This window comes from Ornithorhynchus anatinus, chromosome X5 (genome assembly GCF_004115215.2).
Source record: "Ornithorhynchus anatinus isolate Pmale09 chromosome X5, mOrnAna1.pri.v4, whole genome shotgun sequence".
Classification (NCBI taxonomy): Eukaryota; Metazoa; Chordata; class Mammalia; order Monotremata; family Ornithorhynchidae; genus Ornithorhynchus; species Ornithorhynchus anatinus.
This window is the reverse complement of record NC_041753.1, coordinates 2,265,783-2,281,062: the sequence shown is the minus strand read 5'-3', so window position 1 is coordinate 2,281,062 and position 15,280 is coordinate 2,265,783. Positions and strand designations below refer to the sequence as shown.

Genomic DNA, 15,280 nt, shown 5'->3' with positions numbered 1-15,280 from the left:
GTCACATGAGTTCCCCGGTATTGAGGAAGTGAACTTTTATTTTAGTTTCTGTTTTGTTTGTCTCCTCTCTCCTCTCTTGCCTCCTTCCCTTCTGCCCAACCCATCCCTCCCCACCCCTGCTGCCTCTTGCCCTTCTGCTGGACAATTAGACCATAAACCTTTTGAGGGCTGGGATCATGTCTATTAACAATATTGCACTCTCAGAAGCACTTTGTACTTGGGAGGCGCTCAATAAATCCCACCGTTTGATTGACAGGGAAGGGCAACCAGGATGATCAAAGGGACAGAGGAGTTTCAGAATGAGAATAAACGACTAAGGGGGCAGAGGGGCCTAATGGAAAGAGCATGGGCCTGGAGGTCGGGGACCTGGGTTCTAAACTCCCCAACCTGCTGTGAGAACTTAATTGTTAACTGTGGTATTTGTTAGGCGCTTATTATGTGCCAGGCACTGCTCTAAGCACTGGGTTGGATACAAGCTAATGGGGTCGGACACAGTCCCTGTCCTACATGGGGCTCACAGTCTTTATCCTCGTTTTAGAGAGGAGGTAACTGAGGCACAGAGAAATGAAGCGACTTGCCAGAGGTCATGCTGTAGACAAGTGGCAGAGCCGGGAGTCTCAAGCCCGTGCTCCATCCATTAGGCCACACGGCTTCTCTAGTGACTTGGACAAGTCGCATGTCCTCCATCCTCACTTTTCCCATCTGTTCAATGGGGAGAATAATAATAATAATAATGATGGTATTTGTTAAGCCCTTACTCTGTGCCAAGTACTGTTCTAAACACTGGGAAGATCCCTGTTCTCCGTCTCTCTTAGACTGTGAGCCCCATGAGGGAAAAAACCATTGTGTTCATCTTGCATCAACCCCAGCATTTAGCACAGTGCTCAGCCCCACGATAAGCACTGAATCACTGCCCCTGCTCTTCCGGCTCAACTCTGGAAAGAGAAAGGCTGAGAAAGGACATGGCTGAAGTTTACAAATCACGAAGGGGGAAGTCGAGGCAAACCCAGATTTGGGGTTCAGCAAACCCCATCAGACCAGGGCATAGGTAGGGATATAGATCCCCCTTAAGCACTTGAGATTCACCCCACCCTCAGCCCCACAGCCCTCGTGCCCATAACCGACATTTATAATCATGTCTGTCTTCCCCTCTAGACCTTCAGCTCCCTGTGCGCGGGGCACGCGCTTCCGATTCTGTTGAATCGTACTCTCCCAAGCACATAGTACAGTACTCCGCACATAATAGTTGCTCAACAAATCCCACCGATTGATTGATCCGCTGAAGTGCTGTAGATTCTGAACAAAGCGGGGGAAAACCCTTCCCCTGCAAGCAAGAAAGGGGAAATTGGTTCCCATCGTAGTTTGGGCAGACCTGAAACATAAGCAGGGTCAAGAGACATCTGAATCAACTCATGGACTGGGGCTTCTGTTGTGGGTGATCGGGGGGAGCGGTGGAAGAGAGCTGGGGGGTGGGAGGTGATGAGGTGTCCCCATCTGGGAAGATGGGGGTCCAGGAAGGCAACCACCCCTTAGACTTCTCCAGAGGGTCCCCCTGCTGCTGTTGGAGATGGGATCTTGGGCTGCGTGGATAAGGCCTGGCCAGAGAGGTGGTCCAGGCCCCCCTCACGGAGGGTCCCAAACCCACATTTGGGTGCGGGGGCCCGCCTCTTTGAATTGGTCAACTAACCTGATGCAGGCTGTTCTGGAAGCCCAGAGGCACCCGTGCCCTTCCCCACCCATCCCCACAGGAGGAAGTGATTCTGGTAGGAGAGGATGTTGGGGACAGCCTTCGGGGTGGGGGTGGGGGGAGAGGGAGGCAAGGGGGAGGGGGCTATAACTGCAGCTGCAGCATTTATTTGCTTAATTGAAAAAGCACAGGCCAGGGAGTCAGATGACCTGGGTTCTAGTTCCAGCTCTGCCTCTTTGTTGTGTGACCATATGTGGACAAGTTACTTAACTTCATGTGTTTCTCTTGATGGTGATGATGGGTAAGAAAATTTCCCTCAGGAAAGAAGACTCCACATCTTCCCTTGCTCCTTTTCAGGCTTGTTGAGGATGAGTGGCCCAGTAGGAAGCAGCATAGTCTAGTGGAAAGAGCCCGGGCCTGGGAGCCAGAGATCCTGGATTCTATCCCCAGCTCTGCCGCCTGCCTGTTATGTGACTTTGGGGAAGTCACTTCACTTCCCTGAACCTCAGTTCCCTCATCAGCAAAATGGGGATTCAGTACCTGTTCTCCCTTCTTCTTGGACTGTGAGCCTCACGTGGGACCTGATGATCTTGTATCTGCTCTCGTGCTTAACAAATCCCGGCTTTGCCACGTTTCTGCTGTGTGACCTTGGGCAAGTTGCTTCAATTCTCTGGGCCTCAGTTATCTCATCTGAAGAATGGGGATTAAGACTGTGAGCTCCATATGGGACAGGGACTGTGTCCAACCCAATCACCTTTATCTACTGCACCACTTAGTACAGTGCCTGGCACACAGTAAGCATTTAACAAATACCACAGTTATTATTATTATTATTATTATTATCATCGTTAGTATTCTTTCATTCAATTGAATTTATTGAGCACTTAATGTGTGCTGAGCACTGAACTAAGCTCTTGGAAAGTACAATAGAACAATAAACAGACATATTCCCTGCCCACAGTAGTCATTCATTCATTCATTCATTCAATCAATCATATTTACTGAGCACTTATTGTGTCCAGAGCACTGTACTAAGCGATTAGGAGAATACAGTAGAACAATAAACAGATACATTCCCTGCCCACAATGAGCTCACAGTTTGGAGGCGGGGGGGGGGGGAGCGACGGACAACTGTACTAGTAGTAATAGTATTTATTGAGCACCTACTCTATGCAGAGCTCTGTACTAAGCTCCCAAGGCTTCAACTACCACCTCTACGCAAATGATTCCCAAATCTCCATCTCCAGCCCTGATCACTCTCCCTCTCTGCTCTCTCAAATTTCCTTGTGCCTTCAACCGCTCACTCTCCAACAGCTTCTTCCCCTCTGCCTTCAAACATGCCCATGTCTTCCCCATCCTAAAAAAAATCCCTCTCTTGACCCCAGATGGGAATGTGACATTATCCTGTCCCTCGGGGGGCTCACAATCTAAACATAAAAAGAGGAAGAGAGGCCTGGAAACAAACATATAAGGAGAGAACCAAGAAGAGCTTCTGCAACTTAATTCTCCCCTCAGTACTAATGATGGAAGTTAGTTCAATATGCTACACAAGGTAAATACTCAATAAGCAGAGCGGCTTGGTGGAAAGATCCCGGGTTCGGAAGTCAGAGGACCTAGGTTTTAATCCAGGCTCTGCCACTGACCTGCTGTGTGACCTTGGGCCAATCACTCAATTTCTCTGTGCTTCCATTTCCACAACTGCAAAATGGGGATTCAATACCTGATTTCCCTCATATTTAGCCTGTGAGCTCCATGTGGAATAGGGACTGGGTCCAACCTGATGCTTCAAACAGACCTTGATGCATAGTAAGTGCTTAACATGTACTAAAAATAAATAAATAAATAAATAAATGCCATCGATTGATTATTAAGCTTTTATTTGGGGCCAAGCGTTGGGGCAAATGCAAGATAATCGGACTGGACACCTTCCCACGTAGGGCTCCCAGTTTGAGAGGGCGGGTCAATGGGTATTTTATGCCCATTTTACAGATGAGGAAGCTGAGACTCAGAGAGGTTCAGTGCCTGGTCGGAGGTCCCCCCACCCCCATGAGATGGGCACTGAACAAAGAGGAAAGGGGAATGGAAGGGGTCCTTGGGCAGTTGTTTACTGCCCTGAGCATCCAAAACAGGAAGTTGGGGCGCAGAACCCCTCTTGCCAACCCACCTGACTCCCCTCCCCCAACACACACATACACACACACACACACACACACACACACAGAAATCTGCCTCCACTTTCATATCCTGTCAGGTTGACAGCGGCCACAGAGGCCAACCCTGGGCTGAAGATGGGGTAGGAGGCGACAGGGAGAAGAAGGACTTGGGGTGGGACGGGCGAGGGGGAGGGCGGGGCAGCCACTATGTTATTATCGGCTGCCCCATCCAAGTCCTCTGGGCAGTGTTCAGTGTGTCATGTGTGAGACTCCACTAATTAACCCCACCTCATGGCTGAATGTTTGGTTCACCCAGCTGTGTGTGTGTGTGTGTGTGTGCACGCAAATGTGTGTGCATGCCTACATCTCCCACTAGGCTGGCAGCCTCTCAAGGGCAGTGACCATGTCTCCTCCTCCCTCTGTTCCACAACCAGTGCCCAGCACAGTGTGTGTGTGTGTGTGTGTGTGTGTGTGTGTGTGTGTGTGTGTGTGTGTACATCCCCCACAGAGGCTGGCAGCCTCTTAAGGGCAAGGACCATGTCTCCTCCTCCCTCTGTCCTTCTTCCAGCACCCAGTAATCAATCAATCAATCCAATGCATTTATTGAGTGCTTACTGTGTACAGAGCACCGTACTAAGCGCTTGGGAGAGTATAACACAACATTATAGTAGACACATTCCTTGCACACACACACACAATTTCCTCCACAGGAAAACAGGGACCTCCCTCCCTCCTTCTCTGATCGGCCGTCCCTCGAGGGACAAGGATCTAATCATCTTGTATAGAAGAGTGCTTGGTTCCAAGTCAGAGCTTAGTAGATACCCTCACAAACATTTCAACCCTGCCCCCTACCCTTACCACGAGCAGAGCAGAAAGGACTGCGTTCTGAGCTGAGGGCGGACAGTTACCAAAAGTGTTTATTGTAAAACGACGTGAGGGGACCGGGAGGGAGGAGAGACCAGTGGGCAAGGAGATGCCACACCAGCCCCCCCTTTCCCAGCTGGCAGGAGGAAAGGGAGAGGTGGGGGTGTGCTGCACCAGAGTCGGGGAGGGAGGGGAGGAGGTGGCCAGGCAGGGAAGGAGCCGAGAAGAAGCAGGCCGGGGGTGGGAGCTCGGCAAGGGTACCTCACTCAGAGCACCAAGAATCCACGGGGAGGGGCTTCCGGCCCCCTGAGAAGCTATTCCAAGTTGAGGAGGGGAGGTAGGTTGTGTGTGTGCGTGTGTGTGCGTGCGTGCGTGTGTGTGTGTAAGGTGCGGGCACTTACACGCTCAGAGAAAGAACAAGGTCCTCCCTCCTGCTCTCTCTCCCATCCCACATCTGGGTCTGAACCCGAGGTGGGGGTGGGGGAGACAGCAGCCCTGGAATGGAGGGGGAGAAGACCCTGGGGTTTGGGGGACCGGCTGTCTGCACCCCCGACCGCCCCCCGCCTGAGGCGCGGGGAGGGGGGATAGTGAGAGGGGTCGCCAGGGGCGGGAGCAAGGGGTGATCCCAGGGGTGGGGCCCTTCGGCACAGTCACATGGTCACATCTTGGGAAAGCTGGCCAGGCTGGCGATGCCGCAGGCGTTGTTCTTGTTCCGAGCCATGAGGACATAACCCTTGTTTCCCCACTCCTCGCCCCAGCTGCAGAGGGAAGAACCCAGGCCGGGAGGAAAGGCCGCCCCAGGCTCTCCCTCCACCAACCCTGGTAGGCTCTCCTACCTCACCTCCTTATTCTTCTACTCCAATCCAGCCCACACACTTTGCTCCTCTAACCCCAACCTTCTCAATGTATCTCAATCTCATCTATCTCACCGCCAACCCCTCGCCCGCGTCCTGCCTCTGGCCTGGAATGCCTTCCCTCCTCATATCCAACAGACAATGACTCTCTCCATCTTCAAAGCCTTATTGAAGACATATCTCCTCCAAGAGGCCTTCCCTGACTAAGCCCTCCTTTCCTCTTCTCCCACTCCCTTCTGAGTTGCCCCAACATGCTCCCTTTATTCCCCCCTCCCAGCCCCACAGCACTTGGGTCCACATCTGTCATTTATTGATTTCTAGTAATGTCTGTCTCCTCCTATGGACTGTAAGCTCGTTGTGGGCAGGGTATGCGTCTGTTATATTGTAATACTGAATTCTCCCAAGCACTCAATCTGACTGACTGACCCTGCCCGGGGTGGCATGGGGGCGGTGGCACCTCGGGAGGGGGCGTTTACCTGTTCTTGATGATCCAGTGCTTGGCTCCCTTCTGGGCCCCATAGCCTACAGCTAGGAGGGCATGGTTAAGGTTGGCCCCATTGCAGTTTTCATCAAAATAAACACCTGCAAGGAGACGGGAATTTATTTATTTCTATTAATGTCTGTCTGCCCCTGTAAACCATTAGCTCACTGTGGGCAAGGAATGTGTCTGTTTATTGCCGCTTTGTACTCACCCAAGCACTTAGTACAATGTTCTGCACACAGTAAGCACTCAATAAATATGACTGACTGAAGACAGGGTCACGGCAGTGTCCCTTGGGGTGCTGGGGGTGGGGAGGCCTCTTCTCAAGTCTGCCCCCCTCCCCCCAAAACGAAGATTATCTCCCTTCTGAAAGCCCACCTCCTCCAGGAGGTCTTCCCTGATGAATCCCTCATCTCCTCAATCTTATCTCCCCCACTCCTGTCACTTTGGTATTCCCACATGACCCAGGCACCTGGGGACTCACCACCCCCATCCCCAGACAAGGTCGGTTTGCAGCCCCTCAACCGTCCAAGCACTTACCCATCCCCCCGTCCCTTCTCCCTTCCTCAGCTTCTACCTGAAACCGGTCTTAGTGTTGGAATAGGAGTTCTCCGGGGTCAGAGATTGTGTCTTCTAATGCTGCTGTGCTCTCCCAAGCTCTCTGCCCATTGCTGTGCCTCCAGGCAGCCTCCCAGCCCTCTACTCTGCCCTCTGCTCTGCCCCGGGGCAGGCTCCCAGTCTCCCGATGGCCTGTTCCCCACCCCAGCCTCACCTTTGCTGTAGAACTGGAAGGAGCTGAGGCTGGCGTCGATGGCCACCGCCACAGGCCCCACCCGGGCCACTGCCCTCTTGAGGGCCTTCTCGTCACCCACGGGGACCTCCCGGTAGCCCCGGCACTTGGCTGCCTTGCCGGTCGGGCTGTACCTGCAGGGCTCATCCTGGGTTGGGGTGGAAGGAGGAGGAGAGGGAGGAGAAGAAGAGAAGGAGAAGGAGTGCATGGGGCCGGGGGTCACGGTGGGGCTGGAGGGTGGGGGGGTGGGAGTGGGATGCGTGTGGCAGGGGGTGGGGGGGCGGACCTGTCCGACGTAGGGGTAGGCGTCCTCTGAGTCGATGCCACGGTTGTCATGGACGTACTGGAAGGCGTTGGTCATGTAGCCGCCGCCGCAGCCGTCGTTGCTGGCCACGCAGTCTACCAGATTCTGTGGGCTGAGGTCCAGCAGGCGCCCTGTCTTCTTCTTTAGCTGCCCCTCCAGTGCCCCCACAGAGCTGAACGCCCAGCATGATCCACACTGGCCCTGCAAGATCAGGAGTGGCGGGGCTGGGTTAGGTCCCCGTGAATATGGGGAGGAGAGAGGGGGTGGGGGGCGGGGGCCACTGGTAGGGGGTCAAGGGCAGAGCCTCACCAGGGGTGACTAACAGGGACCAAGAGGTTGGGGGTAGGGTCGAAGCCCTCTGGGGGATGCTGATAGTGAGGAGGGTCAGGGGAGTGGGGCGTAGCCCCAAGGGGACAGGCTAATGGAGGGGGACGAGGGGGTGGGTTGGAATCCCATGGGAGGGGCTGATGGGGAGGGAGGCTAAGAGGATGACTCGGAGTCTCACGGCGGGGGGCGGGGGTGAGGCAGATGGGGAGGGGGGCTGAGGGGCTGGGTTAGGGCCCGACAGGGGCTGCTGATGGGGAGGAGGGCTAGGGAATTGGGTCAGAACCCCATGATGGGGAAGCTGATGGGGAGGGGGGCTGAGGAGGTGGGTCAGGGCCCGACGTGAGGGGAGGGAGGGGACTGATGTGGGGGAGGTTCCGGTGGAGTAGGCCAGAGCTCCACAGCCGGTAGCCAGTAGCCCTTGGCCAGATAGTGGGCACTGGGGGGAAGGCTGAGGGAGAAGGGGTGGGTCAGAGCCCTACAGAGGGGTGGGGGGATTGATGAGAGGGGAAGGGGGAGGCAAAGGGGGAGGGAAAGAGGGTAAGTCAGAGCCCTACAGGGTCCAGCCAGCAGGAGGCCCAGGAAGGAATCTGAGGCAGGCTGGGTTGAGGTTGGGAATTGCCCTCTGAATGAATTGGTATCTTCCTTGCGGTGGGTGTGGGGGGGCAGTCGGTGTGGGGGGACCCTGAAGCCCACAGCCCCCCCCCTTTCCAGAGCCAGGACAAAAGGAAGGGAAAGGTTGGAGAGGCGAAGGGGTGACAGAGGATGGAGGAGTTGGTGAAAGAGATAAGGGGATGGCTGGATTGGGGAGGCCAGAGGGTGGTGGACGGTGGGGTGTGTGTGTGTGTGTGTGTGTGTGTATGTGTGTGTGCGCATGTGCATGCATGAACCATTTTCAAAGCCCCAATGAAAGCCTGACCCACCCTCATTCTTGTAATAATAATTGTGGTATTTATTAAGTGCTTCCTATGTGTCTAGCACTGCACCAAGTGCTGGGGTAGATACAGGATAATCAGGTGAGGCACAGTTCCCATCCCACACAGGGTCACGGTCTAACAGGGGGAGATAGCAGGGATTGGCTCCTCATTTTACAGATAAGAGTACTGAGGCACAGAGAGGTTAAGTGACTTGCCCAAGGGCGCACAGCAGGCAAGCGGTGGAACCGGTGGAACCGGGGTTAATACCCAGTTCCTCTGAGCCCCAGACCCGGCCTTTTTCCATTAGGCCAGGTTGTTTCTCCCAACTCTGCTCCTACCCAACCCCCATCCCCTCCCCTTCTCAGCCACCCCAACCCAGGAGCCCCTTGGGTGTTACCTGGTTCTTGACAGGGGTGACATAACCCTTCTTCCGGTAGTCGATGGAGTCGGGGGCCCTCTCGGCCCAATCGGGAGAGTACAGGGTGTCGTTGCTCTGGGTGCGAGCCGGTGGCACCTTCAGCCCCGTCATGGTCCTGACCACTTCCTCACTGGTCTGGGAAGGGGCCGTGGGGTCAGCCGGGGCCCAGGCAGCGGGACCCCTCACCCGGAGCCCGGGACCCTCGGGGGAAGGGGCTCGGACAGCCCCCCGCCCGATCGTCACAGCTCCTGGGCTCGGTCCCTCACTGGCTCTGGGGTTGGGGGCATGGGGGAGATCCAGGAGGGCTTCCTGGAGGAGGTGGCCTGGGGTCCAGGTCCTGAGTCCAGAGCAGGAGGGAAGGGGCAGGGCGGCAGGAGACCCTCACCATATCGCCCAGGTGGTTCATGGCCAGCTCGAAGGTGTGGATGCCCAGGGAGAACTCCAGGTTGTGGGCAGAAATGTACTGCAGGTTCTTCTCCCACACCAACCTCCGCGACGTCTCATCTTCCTGCACCCACCAGAACAGAGACCCCGAGGACGGAGGGGGGTATAGGAGATGGGAAGGGGATGAGGCACATCAGGGCTTAGAGGGTCTGGGGGACACTCCCTTGTTTCCCCTCACGCCCCCCTCTCTCCAGGTGCATCCTTCCCCTCCTATTTATTGATATTAATGTCTGTATCTGCCCCTCTAAACTGTAAGCTCATTGGAGGCAGGGATTGTGTCTGTTTTTTGTTGTATTGTATTTTCCCAAGTGCTTAGTACAGTGCTCTGCATACAGTAAGTGCTAAAAAATTACGATTGAATGAATGAATAAATAAATAAATGTCCCCCAACCTGCGTCATTCATTCATTCAATCACATTTATTGAGTGCTTACCGTGTGCAGAGCATCGTACCAAGCGCTTGGAAAGTACAATTCAGCAACAGATAGAGACAATCCCTAACCAACAACGGCCTCACAATCTAGAATTGTTTTGGTATTTGTTAAGTGCTTACTATGCGCGGAGCACTGTATTAAGTGCTGGGGTAGATACAAGTTTGGATACAGTCTCTAGAGCCCTTCACACCCTCACACCCTGGGCCCCTCTCCCCCAGGGCCCCAGATTCTCCAGGCCGTCTGGAGCCGCTCACCTTGCTGTTGTACTGTTTCTGGTGAGTTTTCTTCCACAGCTCCCACTGCACGTCCAGAGACGCCGACGCTGCCAAGGTGACGCTGGGCAGCAGTAGCACCAAGGCTCCGAACCCCCACATCCTGGGGGTGTGGGGAGGGGTGTCTCTCACAGCCGCCCCCCTCCTCAAGTCCTCCATCGCCCTCCCTTTTCCCCCTCCATGTCATCAATAGCCTCTCTACCTTCTGGGCACCCTCGCAGGCCGCCTCCTCCAGGGAGCCTCCCGAACTGGTGCCCCCCGGTCTCCCATCTGCCTGTCTCGGTTCCTTCCCCAACGGCCCCTCTGCCTCCGGGTACTGCCCACTCACTCGAGTCAGCTTGTGTCTGTCCGTCCGTCCGTCCGTACCGAGGGACACGATCTGTTTGTCCTGCATAGGGGCAGTGAGTCATTTGGTGGAGGGAGATACGGAGGTAGGGGCTTATCGGGGGAGGAGTTTGAAGAGCAGTTTTGGGGTGCTGGGGCTCCTGCAGGCGAATTCCCTCTCTCAGGCCAGGGTGCGGGGGAAGGAGGCTGGGGTCCAGCCCTTATAACTGTGGGGCCGCTTCACCCCTTTCCCTGCCCCACAGCTGGAACCCTGGGGGGACAAAAGCCTCCCTTACCCCCTTGGAGCTGCTGCTGCCCCTCTGGTTTTTATTTATTTTTTAATAGTATTTGTTAAGCGCTTACTATGGGCCGAGGACCATACTTAACAAGCTAATCAGGATGGACACAATCCCTGCTCCACATGGGGCTCATGCTCTTAATCCCCATTTTACAGATAAGGAAACTGAGGTCCAGAGAAGTGAAGTGACTTGCCCGAGGTCCCACAGTGGACGAGTGACAGAGCCGGGATTAGAAGCCAGGTCCTCCGACCGGGGATGATGGGACCAGTGCCCGCCTAACCTGGCCCTATGCCCAGCTGGGCGGGGGGGGGAGACGGGACTGAGCCGCTGCCGGGCAGACCCGTGAGAATGGGTGGGGATTGGGGGGGAGCGGAGGAAGGGGAACCCTGGAGAGCAGAGGGCTGGGCGTGGGGGGCTGCTCCAGGCAGGCGCGGGGGGCTGGGGGGAGGTTCAGGAAGGAACAGAACGGGCCCTGACGCAGACACACACACAAAACCACACACACACACACACACACACTGACATACTATTTTTCTCTCTATTTCTCTCTTTCTGTCCCTGCCAATCATTCAGTCGGATTTATTAAGCACTTACTGGGTGCAGGGCACTGTACTACTGCACTGTACTTGGGGGAGTACGAACTAACCCAGTTGGTAGACAAGTTCCCTACCCACAACAAGCTTATGGTCAAGAGGGGGATACAGACAGACAATACTATACATAAAACCCTGTGCATTTCTCTCTGTCTCTCTCCCTCTGCCCCCCCGCCCCGCGCCCCCTGGGAGCGGTCCCATGTCCGCGGGCCATGGCCAAAGTCACCTGGCGGCGGCTGGGGTGACTTGGGTGGGGGGACCCGAATTCCGGCCCCCCGCCCCCGGGGACGGCAGCCCCTTCCCCCTCTGCCCCCCTCGGTGGCAGCTCAGGGCGGGGGTCGCGGGAGGTCGATGGTCAAGGTCTTACCTGCGAGGGCCTCGGGGGCTGCGGGGGCTGCGGGGTGTGCGGGGTCCGGGGGCGGCGGGGCCCGGATTTATCCCGGAGTTTGAGGAAGTTTGTCCGGCTGGGAGGCGCCTGGAAAATGTGGTCGACTGGGGCTCCTGCTCGGACTTCCCGGCCGCCGAGCGGGGGGAGCGGGAGGGGGGGAGGGGGCCCGGGGGGGCGGGGGAGGGGCGAAGAGGGGTGGGGGGTGGTCGCTGTTCATCTGCACCTTGGAGGCGGCCCGGGGTGACTGACTCCGGCTCACATGATCCCGTCCTGGCCCGGGAAAACCCCTCGGTTTCGCTCTGCTCTAGAGCTGGAGCTGAAGCCGGCCCTGCCGGGAGGGGTCCCAAGCCCCCTCCCTCCCCGCCTCGCCAGCAACCAAGCGGAGGCAGGAGACTGGCCGGCGTGACCTCGAGTCACCCCTCTTCCCTCTCATCCATCCCTCCTCTGTGGGCAGCGTTGGGGGACGGGGACGGGGGGGTCGCTGAGGACCTCGCTTGAGGCACCGAGTTGATTCGCGGAGTGGGGTCGTCCCAGACTCCCCCTCCCCCCAAAAAGGGGTCCCGTTGGCCGCGAGGATGCTAGAAATATTCCGGGAAAGGGGAGGAAAGGGGTGCGCTCCTGCGATTCCCGATCATGTGAGCCAAGCCGGCTCCTTTCCCGACCGTGTGACAGATCACAAGGGTTTGGCTCAGCGGAGCCCCCCCGGCCCCCTCACCCTCACCCTTAATCCTTGGAAACAGATGTGGGGCCCCAGGGGTGGGCGGGAGAGGGGGATGGCTGGACCGCTTCTGCCCCCCGCCCCTCCAGCCCCTGCACATCTGGAAGAAGCAGCTTGGCTCAGTGGAAAGAGCCCGGGCTTGGGAATCAGGGATGGATCGTGGGTTCTAATCCCGACTCCGCCACTTGTCAGCTGTGTGACTTGGGGCGAGTCACTTTATTTCACTCTGGGCCTCGGTGCCCTCATCCGTAAAATGGGGATTAAGACTGTGAGCCCCACGTGGGGCAGACTGATTACCTTGTATCTCCCCCAGCGCTTAGAACAGTGCTCGGCACATAGTAAGCGCTTAACAAATACCATCATCATCATCCGGATGCAGGGGGAGCGAGCCGACAGGAGAAGCCCCTCACCCACGACCCCTCCCCTCCTCAGCCTGGTCTCTTCTCCGAGCCAGAGACCTCCCGGTTCCCCTCCGGGCTCCCCTAGGCCCCAAACCCCCGAGTGTCCGGGGAGAAGGTGTGGGGGGCACGATGGGGGGCGTGGGGAGGAGATAGGATGAGATGGGGAGGGGGCACGGCTCATGCACGAAATTCAGCGCTGGGCGCTAGGGGTCGCCACGACCAAGGAGCCCAGGAGGCAAATCTCTGAGAAGCGGCCTGGCCTGGTGGCTAGAGGACCTGGGTTCCAATTCCACCTCTGCCCTTTGACCTTAGGCAAGCCTACCCTTTAACCTTAAGGCGAGTCACTTCAGTTCTCTGTGCCCCAGTTCCCTCATCTGTGAAAACAGGAATTAAGACTGTAAGGCCCACGTGGGACATGGACGGTGTCTCAGCTGATTAATTTGTATCTGGTTCAGTGCTTAGTATAGTGCCTGGCACGTAGTCAGCGCTTAATAAATAAGGAAAAAAACCCAGAGGCGCTCAGGGTGCAGACACCCCCTCATCTCTGACCCTAGACATCTTGCACTCCAGCCCCTCGGTGAGATAGGAGTCCCCGCCACCTCCCATCCCAGGCCCAGGAGGGGTGCATCGAGGTCAGCCCGCCCCTCGCCCCGTGCTCGGTGACTCTTCTGATTCCCTCAACTGGGCGCTGTGTCACCAGCAGCGTGTGTTTGTGTGTGCGCGCGTCCATCCATCCGTTGTCACGGGGTTGACTCCGCGGGGTTCCCCGAACCGGAATGGACCTGCCCTCAGCTCATTCGGGAAGAGGGGGCTGCTGTACGTTGGAAGTGGACTGCCTGCAACTGGAGGGCATCAGGTTAGACTCTCGGATATACCGCGGGAGAGGCGGGGAAGGGCTTTTTAGAGGGACTGAACTCTGGGGGGTGGTAGAATGAGGTGGCACAACATCCCCTTAGCACACTGATACTCCCCCTGGCTCCACAGCACTTGTGTACACATCCTAATTGTCTACTATGTCTCGTAGCCGTCATTTATTGTAATGTCGGTCTCCCCCCAGGAGCTCCTCGTGGACGGGCATCACATCTACCAACTTCCCTAAGCACCTCCTTTCCTCGTGGACTTGACATTCCCTTTATTATCACCCCCTCCCAGTCCCACAGCTGTCATTTATTTATATTAGTCCATTTCCCCCTCTAGACTGCCAGCTCATTGTGGGCAGGCAATGTGTTATATTGGTCTATTGTACTGTCCCAAGTGCTTAGTACACGTGCTCTGTACACAGTAAGTGCTCAATAAGTCCTGTCGAGTTGAGGCCTGAGACTAGGGCTTGGGGCAGGACTCCACCTGATCCCTAGGAAAGCTGGCAGAGAAGCAACATGGTGTAGTGGGTGGAGCGTGGGCCTGGGACTCAGGTCATGAGTTTTAATCCCAACTCTGCCATTTGCCTGCTTTGAGACCGTGGGCGAGTCATTTTGCCTTTCTATGCCTCAGTTACCTCATCTGTAAAATGGGGGTTAAGACTGTGAGCCTCATTTAGGAGAAGCAGCGTGGCTCAGTGGAAAGAGCCCGGGCTTTGGAGTCAGAGGTCATGGGTTCGAACCCCAGCTCTGCCCCTCGTCAGCTGTGTGACTGTGCGCAAGTCACTTCACTTCTCTGGGCCTCTGTTACCTCATCTGTAAAATGGGGATTGAGACCGTGAGCCCCATGTGGGACAACCTGATTCCCCTGTGTCTCCTCCAGCACTTAGAACAGTGCTCTGCACATAGTAAGCACTTAAATACCAACCAACCAACATTTAGGACAGCAACTGGGTCCAACCCGATTTGCTTGTATGCACCCCAGAGCTTGGTACAGTCCCTGGCACCCAGTAAGCACTCAACAAAATACCACTAATATTACTAATATTAGCTAGGCAGCCCAGAAAGCTGATCCTGAAGGGATGCTAGTTTTCCTGAGAGGTGGGTTTGAATCAGACTCCATTGCACTCCCACAAACAGCAGCCAAAAGGAGAAAGTGAGGCCCAACCGGGGCCACAAAAAAGACCAAGAGGTGGCCAGTCTCGAGGTCTAGCATGGTGTTTTGGGGGGGGGGGGGAGTCCCCTTGAAAAGAAGTGGGTGGAAGGAGCAAAACGTTCTAGTGGCCAGACCACAGACCTGGGAACACAGAGACCCAGTTTCTAGTCCCAGCTCTGCCCACAGAAGCAGCGTAGCTCAGTGCAAAGGGTTTGGGGTGGGGGAGTCAGAGGTCTTGGGTTCTAATCCCAGTTCCACCACTTGTGAGCTGTGTGACTTTAGGCAAGTCACTTCACTTCTCTATGCCTGTGACCTCATTTGTAAAATGGGGATGAAGATTGTGACCCCCACGTGGGACAACCTGATCCCCTTGTATCCCCCTCAGCACTTAGAACAGTGCTTTGCACATAGTGTTTAACAAAATGCCATCATCACTTGCCTGGTGTGACTGAGGGAGCCACTTAACCCATGAAGGAGTTTCCTCATCTGTAAAATGGGGATGAATAGGGGCTGGCCCTCCAACTTAGACCACAAGTCCCATGTGGGATGAAGACTGTGTCCATCCTGATCATGTCAAGTCTACCCTAGTGCTTGGCACACAGG

At 56.0% G+C, this 15,280-nt stretch overlaps 1 protein-coding gene across 2 annotated transcripts; it reads right to left on the bottom strand.

Moving 5' to 3' along the window:
- Positions 1-4,731: 4,731 nt before the first annotated feature.
- On the bottom strand, positions 4,732-11,651 carry CTSK (cathepsin K). Of its 2 annotated transcripts, XM_007659807.3 has the most exons (9): positions 11,525-11,651; positions 10,270-10,329; positions 9,924-10,044; positions 9,178-9,300; positions 8,772-8,927; positions 7,116-7,334; positions 6,812-6,977; positions 6,035-6,140; positions 4,732-5,462 (listed from the first exon to the last, which is right to left on the bottom strand). In XM_007659807.3, exons 3-9 carry the CDS (start codon positions 10,041-10,043, stop codon positions 5,363-5,365), a joined length of 990 nt encoding a protein of 329 aa, XP_007657997.1. In that variant the 5' UTR covers position 10,044; positions 10,270-10,329; positions 11,525-11,651; the 3' UTR covers positions 4,732-5,362. The 2 variants fall into 2 exon arrangements, with proteins under 2 accessions (XP_007657997.1, XP_007657998.1); XM_007659808.4 differs by lacking the exon at positions 10,270-10,329.
- Positions 11,652-15,280: the final 3,629 nt, after the last annotated feature.